Source organism: Populus euphratica, unplaced genomic scaffold (assembly GCF_000495115.2).
Source record: "Populus euphratica unplaced genomic scaffold, PopEup_1.0 scaffold5.1, whole genome shotgun sequence".
NCBI lineage: Eukaryota > Viridiplantae > Streptophyta > Magnoliopsida > Malpighiales > Salicaceae > Populus > Populus euphratica.
The window spans coordinates 3,850,642-3,859,513 of record NW_011499848.1 but is presented as its reverse complement, the minus strand read 5'-3'; the positions used below and the strand labels follow the sequence as shown (position 1 = coordinate 3,859,513).

Genomic DNA, 8,872 nt, shown 5'->3' with positions numbered 1-8,872 from the left:
TTCACGTACCTTGAGGCCACACTTGTACTTCATTTACCCTTTAATTTTGACCCCTGAACTTGAACCACAGTTCTAGCTAGCACCCGGAAAAATTTATTCCACCTCTTATGAAATATGTCCTTTGATGATTAATTTTTTGGTTGGTTTATATAATCACTTTGTTTTTTTTAAGAGCAAAAACAAATATGCTACGCCAAGCTGGTGATTGTTGGTTGTTGTTGGTTGTTGCTGTTAGGTTTTAGATTGATCTGGAAACATCCACCCACGTCAGGAGGCTTGGTGTTTGTAATCTAGTTTTTTGGGTTTTTTTTTCTCTTAAAAATATAGCTGTTGGATATTTTTCGAGCGGAGCTTCTTCGAACCCGGCCGTGATCGGAATCCCGGATCAACCCATCACTCCGGTACAATAACTATGCAATTGAATAGTACTTACTACCAGTTTATACACGGATAGTTTTTAACCGTGCATCTAAACGAGATGCTGATGCTGATACCTCCTAATCAAACACAAGAAAAAAGAAAAAGAAGGGACACCACACGGCGCGAGGTCATTGTGACAGAACAAAGAGAACCAAGAACATACACGTAGGCCCCCCTCAACATAGGACCAGACCACCAGCCTAAACCAGGTTGGGTCCTTTCTGGTTAAGTTTTAATCATGCACATGAGTTTATGACCGTTGTGAAACTAAAACTACACTTCAGTCACATACGTGACAAGTACTCCAGCTTCCTCTCTTCCCTATAAACACACTTCCATTTACATGGAGATGTAGTATTAAAATAACTGTCTTAATACGAAAGCGATTAAAAAAAGCGTAAAAATACAGACACCCCCACTACCCCACCGTCACTCCTCATTTTGTTGTCTAGAAATCTCCATCCCCCAACACCCCTTCCTCCCACTAAATTCACTCTCTCTCTCCCCCTCTCTTCTAACAGTCACTGCCTTTCATCTTAGAAGTTCTATCCTCTCTAAAATACATCTGTGTCTCATATTTTAGCACACGAACTTGCATCATTCATGGCTGTTTTAGTGTTTTTAGGTCTTTTCTTGGCCCTCACTGGCCATTCAAGTAAGTCGATTGGATTCTTGTGTTTTTGCTTTCCTTCTTTTCCAATCTTTTGGATGAAAAAGTTCAAGGACTTCATAAATGGAATGCTCATTTTTTAGACAGGGTCTTTTTAATCTTTTAAAGTGATCTCCTATCTTGTTTTCTCGGTTCTTCTACCAGTTCAGCTGAAAGAAAAGAGTTTTTGTATTTTCTCCCCCTAGAATTTTCCTTTCTTTCTATATTTTTTTATCACTCCAGGGAAAATTTAGCTTAAATCCATGATGATCTGTAGACTAGTGACGATCCCCCAGTGTTTCTTTTAATTCGTCGATTTATTTTGGAACTCCTCCTTTTCTTTAAATTTCTAGTTATCTTCAGAAGAAAAAGGGTGTGGTTTTTTGTGAACTAACAGTTTTGTTGGTTTTTCATTTTCTGCTGTAGGTGCTACTTACTGCATATGCAAGGATGGGGTTGGTGACACACAGCTGCAAAAGACCCTGGATTATGCTTGTGGAGCCGGAGCTGACTGTACCCAAATCGTTCAAAATGGCCCTTGTTACCAGCCCAACACTGTAAAAGATCACTGCAGCTATGCTGTTAACAGCTACTTCCAGAAGAAGGGCCAAGCTGTTGGGAGCTGTGATTTTTCAGGAACTGCCATGACTAGTGCCACTCCTCCTCAAAGTAAGTGAAGTCCCACAATCCAGCCATCTCTTATCCAACTATCTGTTGGTGGCACTGACTCGCTCCTTGTTTCGTATGTTTCTGTAATATGCAGATGTAGCCTCTGGGTGTACATATCCTGCATCTGCAACTCCAAGGTATTGCTTTCAAAAAAAAAAAACTCGGTGATTTTGACATCCTGTGTTGGTGATTTCTCTGTCAATTTTGGATCTTTCCAGATTTTATTTTGCTACGGTGTTTAGATGAAACTTTTACTGTGCGGGGAGTGTGAATCTGGTTTAAAGCTTCGGATACCTTTTTTTTTTTTTTTTGTCCTTCAGAGACCTTTTACTAAAGTTAATTTTTCTTGCGACTGGGAATCAATAAGCTGATGAATCCTGGTGCTGTTAATCATGAATCTAGCCTCCAGCTGTCTCTTTCTCTTTCTGACTTTCTGCACTTGCGTGTCAACCTTGTACGATCCCCATGGTAGATTTGAACTGTGTTTTCTTGCACAAGCAGTATCAGAAAAATATCGTTTCTTTAATGTTGGCGTTAGAGAAAGTTTTGGACGGTGGTTAAGAAAAAGTAGATCTATCATTCACGCTTTAACATCTTGCATTCACATATCTTTATAGGTCAGGGGCTGCATTGTCCTTGCAGTTTGAGCTGTGTCCTGATGTCGATATTTCATCCTTCCCCAAGATTTTGATTCTAAATCTCTCAGCTTGGCATATGTTTTCCACATGTTAAGTGCAGATGAGGCAACATTTGTGCAGATTATATTTTTCCGAAGTTTGGTATAATCATTTTCTGGTTTCTCCTTTTGTTTTTACAGCACAGGAACAGGCAACACCCCAACAACCACCACTCCAAGCACAGGCACAACACCCACCGGCACCGGCACAGGCACAACACCCACCCGCACCGGCACCGGCACCGGCACAACACCCACCGGCACCGGCACCGGCACAACACCTACCGGCACAGGCACCGGCACCGGAACCGGCACAGGCACAGGCACAGGCACCGGCACAGGATCTATAATTCCTACTCCGCCTTCATCAGTGTTCAACTCAGGATTGGGCCCAACTGGCTTCAATGATAATAGTAGTGAGGCTCCTGCTTTTAAGGGCACTAACTTGTGGTTCATTGTATCTTTGACCCTCTTGTCTTCAGGCATATTTTTGTTGTGGGGTTGACGGTGAGAAGCTAAAACGGGGGCAAGGCGGTGGGGGTGGGTGGGGGTTTGATGTGTAGATGATTTCATTTTGCAACGGAAGGTTGGGTAGGCATGTAATTTTACGTTGGGATTGTGGGGGATTGTGGGGGTCATCTAGAGCCAAACCTCACTAGGGTTTTTTGGCGCTTTCCCCTCCACCTATGTGAAAAAGCTAGGAATTTGATTCCTATCGAGTGGATGATATGTCTGCTGTGTTGGGGAACCTGATCTCTTCTTTTTAGAATTTCTCCTTTTGTATATCTAGAGAGAGGTTGTAGTATTTTTTTTTATATTAATCTAATGAAAAGTTGGCCCATCCACCACCCCCAGTTTGAGGCAGTGGTTATGTATTTTCAGGCAGTGTTTTAAAGTCCCAATTGTTTCTGTGTTTTAAAGTTTTTTTGTTTTTAAATCTAATTTTTTTATTTTTTTTATGTGTTGATGTAAAAAAAATTATTTGAAAAGTAAGGTAGTATATTGTCAAACAATTTATTCTTGAAAAGATTTAAAAAGATTTATATTTTTTAAATTGATATGTTTTAAATAAGATATAAAAATTAATTTTTTAAAAATAAAAATTATTATTTTAATGTAAAAGGTATTTTGAAAAGTAGATTCAACATAAACATCTTTTTTAATCCATTCCTATTTAATTGTTCTTGCTCACTGCTTATCCGGTGTTGCCTTTCTTCGAAATTGTTGCGATGCGATTAAAGTGCAGCATGGGGGTGCAATTAGGGTGTCCTTTTACCATCAATGGCAACATTTTTGTTTTCTCTGGGCAACCATCAATGGCATCATTTTTGTTTTCTCTGGGCAATGCTATCATGGTCATTGGGTGGGGAGGCTTTTACATTGGTCGGTATACGGGAAGGAATTTCCTTGTGAACTACTGGTAGAGCAGGCTTTGCTTAATAAAAACTATGGTATAGATTGGGAAGGAATTTCCTTGTGAACTACTGCTAGAACAGGCTTTGCTTAATAAAAACTATGGTGTAGATTTTAGCGGGGGGTGGTGTCAAAATGTATAACGAAGAAGAATTTGCAACTTTGCTAGCCAAGAAATTCGACAATCAATGTCGTAGGAGAGAGCACGACATTTGAGCCGCCTACCAACTCGGAGACGCATCACAGTATGTTTCTTGACGATGATATTTTTAGCTGGATCAATGATTTTCACATAAGTTTTGTCGATGATGCCAGGCCAGTATAAAGGAAGCAGTGCGAAATTACTAGCAGCATCCTGGACGTGTAACATCACAAAATTGTATGAGCCATCCATATCAAATGAGTGGTTCCGCGTAGTAGTTTTTGCTCATGCAATTTGTAGCAGAGATGGGGGTAGCTTTTCCATCCGTGCCTATCGTGTTATATTTTACTACATGGACATGGCTGAAGTAAAGTTTGCCTTGTCCTCCAAAAAACTGGCTCTTCTGTTCATGATTTATTTGTCCTGGAGCATAACTGCTTGGAGAGACGAAATCAAGATACTCAGCGGGATATCGGTAAAACTACAAATATTGTTAATCAAGAAAAAGAATATGTGATACAAACAAGATATATTTGGACAAGAAAAACCCGTAATCGAAAACCTACTTTATATTTTTTATATCAACTGCTTTTCCGCAGTCAGGAATGATATGAATATCTTCGTTGAGGTGGTGAATGTGTATACAAGGATGTGAGAGCTAAGTCTATTCTTTCCTGTTTTGTTGATTGACATATTGACATTAAACTTTTCAATCTAGTTAACGACAACGATGTGTGGTTTTGTATGAGATTCTCCATTCAATAACTACGTTGAAAATCTTAGATCAACCTCCAACATCGCAGCAAGATTCCCATTTCCACGTCCACAAATTAATATGCTGAGTTACGGATTTACTCTAACACCAAAATACTTTGCAAATTGAAACAACGAGCAACATATTCATAGATACAAAATGGCATTGAGTTCATCTACGTCTTCTTGTTCCGGGAGTGTGTTGATTGTAGGCAACAAAACTTGAAGATTATCCCCTGACCTCTTATATGTTCTTACTCTCCCTGCTTCAAATTGCTTTGAATGTTTGGTGGAAGCACAGATCTCTTCCAAAATTTAATACTAATTGTGATTGGATTCAAACCTGAGAAACAATTTGAGCTTCTTTATTGCTATCTTCTCCCAAAAAATCCAGAATCAAATTGGCAACAGAGTTGGGCTTTTCCACATGAGGAATGTGGCCACAATCTGGAATTTGGCGTATGATAGCATCTGGCAGTTCACAGTGCAACCTCTGCATGATGTGATTTAAAGAGCCGCGTGAGTTAATGAGTTTGTTTCCCATTGAATCGATTGGACAACATGGTAGAGAAATTCATTTAGCAGAAAGTCAAGTTAGTTGTGAGCATCCAAAAAGTTTCACACCGGAAGTTTTGTGAAAGGCCAAGGACAGATTTTTACAAATGTGTTGCACGCTTTGTTTCAAGTTCATCAATCGTATCAATGCACAGGAAGATGTTCAGCAAGTACTAACCACGGCCAGCTTGTTGCTAATGATTTGATCATCCTCACCCCAAATGATAAGGGTCTTCTGCTTGACCTGCATAAGAAATTTGTTAAGCATTTTTAGGAAATTGCTTGGAAGTCAGGACAATTTGATGCACGAACCAAAAGCACAGATTGAAGACTTCAAGGAGTTAATTGCATTCGTCCAGCCTGACACCCCAGTCCAAAAGTGCTAGTTACACGGATTCGACATTCCATGGCACCCTTTTATGCTAATTGGCAAGATCAAAGCATTTATTTACTTCATGACACATTAACAAGTACCTTTTTTATCTGGGCACTGACATTATAACCACCACAATTCATAAAATTTACAGTTGCATCCTCCCACCAAGGATATAGACAATGCAATCTGCCCACCTGGTTACATTCACAACAAATAATAATTAAATCCAATATGACTCTAGCAAAACTTTGTGATGGCAAATATATTTGTATAGTGAAACAACAATAGTATGATAAGTTTCGTTTCTGGAAAGAAACCCTCACGTTCATCCAGTCTATGCTGGTGTTTAATGGTAGACTATTGAATGCGATAAGATTAACATATAAGCGCAAGGGGGTGCTCTTCAGTAGATAAACCTGGTTCAAAGGAGTGCTTATGGTTACAGAAGCAATATATACAATTAACAAAAAATGAAAGAGGGGGGCACAAATATCATGCAACAAAAGAAGAGTGTGTTGGAGGAGGAAGGAACATGTGGGTGGCATGATGTTACTCACTGTCTCAAACATGTTCACAGCCCACACATCTATGGAATAGGACTGGAAGAAAAAGGAAAAAGCTTCTGCTCATTTTTGTTCCAGGAATCATCTGCAGATGGGACTTCTCATCAAGCCTACTGGGCTCTGATAAGTTTTCATGTGAAACTGGTTGTTGAGCTAACAAAATATAGAGGCTCTTGCTCAGTATTTTACTTATCCTATCACTGAGGGGGCCGTACTTGAACTTTTATCGTATATCAAAACTAAAATCTCTCTACTTATTCAAGAAGCACCAAGATTGACTTCAGACTGTAAATTCTATGTGGTGAAAATTGCATCAGTTAAATTGAAGAATGTCAGGACCAAGAACAAATCCTAGAGAACTTCTGTTGAGTCATCGATGCAATAAAGCGAAAATATCATGTATAATCAGTGGAGATGACCCCAGATAGAATTGAGTGGAAAAGAATTAACATAGACAACAAATATTGAGCATTCAAGACATTGTTCAGTTGAGTGGAAGACTTACCCCAGCATATGCTATAGCTCTAGGTAACTTTGCAAGGTTCCCTGTGTCTTCAGCATATACACTCGCGTCAATCAACACCAACTTTTCTACCTGAAAATAGAGCTAAACATTTGAGTTTCATGGCACAAATAGATGCAGTAACTTTGGCTACTGCCAGTAAAAGATGTATAATGATTGGCTAGTAACTTCTTGTGAATAGATGGACGGCACATGTGTAGGTGCTCAGTTACCGAGAACTACTTACTGCTTCAGGATGATTGACAGCAAAGTCAATTGCAACGGCAGCACCAAGGCTTGGTCCAATCAATATGATGGGTCTTCTGATATAGGATTTCCAGAGCTGCGGTTAAAATGAGATGACCCAAATTAGTTTTAGCGTAATGGATACAATCACTAAATTCTGCAAATACTGGTTTCTGCAACCTAACTAAGGAAGCCTCTAACTGATCCTTCCATCCTGAAAGAGGAAATGACAGGCACGGATAGATTGAAAATTTCATAATAGAGCAGAAAGAGGCTGCGGATTGAACATAAGTGAACTTGATAGTTGAAGTACCTGATACAAGTGATCACGCTTAGATGCAACATCACATGATGGAAGTCTCTCTGGCAAGCACACAAAAAAACAGGAGATATTACAATCATGGTATGGGAGGTTGGGAAAAAGAAAGAAAGAATAACAAGCTAGAACTTCCATAATTAGAAAAAGGAGGCAAGAGATGCAAAACAAACCCAAATCAGAGAAACCCCAACCAAGAACATCGACAGCCCAAGTCTCTATACCAGCCTCCTCTAGCAGTGGAAATGTGTATCTCCATTCTAAACAGGAACTGAATTATAACATGTAGTGAACTTTAAAGGCCACATATTCTCAAAACAATGTTACTGAGTATATCATGTACCTGTCAAAACCATGGAGGAGAACCACTGGACTTCCCTCACTCTGTATCAAAGGCTTCACACAACTACTCATGATGCTTCTGTCTGCAAACCCCACCTGCATTGTCAGTGGATAATATGCAGTTGGGATGTCTTGGAAATTCGAAGCAAGCGAAAGCGTTACAAAATTTTGATATCGAAAGGTGTGTTCTTGCTAACAATAAATCAACAAAACCTCAAAAATCAGGATTTTTTTTTTTTTGGAATTTGCTATTAAAAATAAGAAAAGGCCATTTTCCCAGCAAGCATAATATTCACAATTAAGTAGCCACACAACAATTTATCAAACAAACAAGCAAAGAGAGAGGGTATCAAATACATAGTGAAAGTGAGAATTACGCTTACTGGCAGCCTCTCAATTCTGGTAGCAAGCCTTCTTGCAAAAGGGTCTTTGATATTCTCAACCTCTTTGGGTAGAAAAGAAGGGAAATTGCTACCCTGAACTGTAAAGAGTTTCACATGGGCTCTGCGTTTTGCAGGCACTAATGCAGGGCTGGCTGTGAGGGTGAGCATCTCTGTCACCCACAGGTTGAACTCGTATTGCTGGTTGCTTGCTGCTCACCTTATCCTTCTGTCAAACCGTGAAGAAGGAAGAGCTTCATATTCGTGTGGCCTTAATTGTGAAACCGTTGATCTATATATATAAGCAAGTAATAATTATTACAGTGGTTATTTGGGATATTTTAACCAGATCGGAATCATCATTCATTTATGGTAATCATTCAGAATCACCTTCTAACACAAGAAATCTGAATTCTAGCAGTTACTATACCTGTGACCCGCGGCCAATTTTTTTTTTTTAACATAAAACATGAATTTTAAGGCAATGATATTACACGGATGAGACTGAGCACACCTGATCAATGAAAAGTTCTGACACCAATCATTTACAAATGAGAATTACACCAAGAATTGACAAGCGGATGAGTTCTCTAGTTGGCTATGTTGATATAGCTTAGATAGGGAAAAGAGACTGATTTTCTTTGTGAAGAAACAAGAAAAATTCCATGCTTGAGTTATTAATTTAATTAAATTGAATAAAACCAAGTAATTTAATAATTTGATTTAAATTATTAGCAATAATTGTAAATGAATTGTACAAAAAAAATATTTGCTAACAATCAACTAAAATAAATAAGCCGTTAATATTATATCTGAAAAGAAAAACATAGTCGGAGATTCATCGTCATTTTACTGTTGATAATGTTCACA

At 38.9% G+C, this 8,872-nt stretch overlaps 2 protein-coding genes across 7 annotated transcripts; one reads left to right on the top strand and one right to left on the bottom strand.

The window, feature by feature from the left end:
• The first annotated feature begins 782 nt into the window (after positions 1-782).
• On the top strand, positions 783-3,278 carry LOC105116432 (PLASMODESMATA CALLOSE-BINDING PROTEIN 3-like). 2 transcript variants are annotated; one of them, XM_011013804.1, is made up of 5 exons: positions 784-1,075; positions 1,496-1,738; positions 1,833-1,875; positions 2,556-2,609; positions 2,676-3,278. In XM_011013804.1, the coding sequence occupies exons 1-5, from the start codon at positions 1,024-1,026 to the stop codon at positions 2,917-2,919; spliced, it is 636 nt and encodes a 211-aa protein (XP_011012106.1). In that variant the 5' UTR covers positions 784-1,023; the 3' UTR covers positions 2,920-3,278. The 2 variants fall into 2 exon arrangements, with proteins under 2 accessions (XP_011012098.1, XP_011012106.1); XM_011013796.1 differs by having other exon boundaries at positions 783-1,075; positions 2,556-3,278.
• Positions 3,279-3,723: 445 nt separating this feature from the next.
• Positions 3,724-8,288, bottom strand: LOC105116381 (monoacylglycerol lipase ABHD6). Of its 5 annotated transcripts, none has more exons than XM_011013716.1 (11): positions 8,000-8,288; positions 7,624-7,718; positions 7,454-7,551; positions 7,278-7,327; positions 6,966-7,061; positions 6,722-6,811; positions 5,977-6,069; positions 5,752-5,847; positions 5,456-5,521; positions 5,066-5,215; positions 3,724-4,403 (listed from the first exon to the last, which is right to left on the bottom strand). In XM_011013716.1, the coding sequence occupies exons 1-11, from the start codon at positions 8,171-8,173 to the stop codon at positions 4,377-4,379; spliced, it is 1,035 nt and encodes a 344-aa protein (XP_011012018.1). In that variant the 5' UTR covers positions 8,174-8,288; the 3' UTR covers positions 3,724-4,376. The 5 variants fall into 5 exon arrangements, with proteins under 5 accessions (XP_011012018.1, XP_011012026.1, XP_011012054.1 ...); XM_011013724.1 differs by having other exon boundaries at positions 8,006-8,288; XM_011013752.1 differs by having other exon boundaries at positions 7,624-7,753; positions 8,006-8,065.
• Positions 8,289-8,872: the final 584 nt, after the last annotated feature.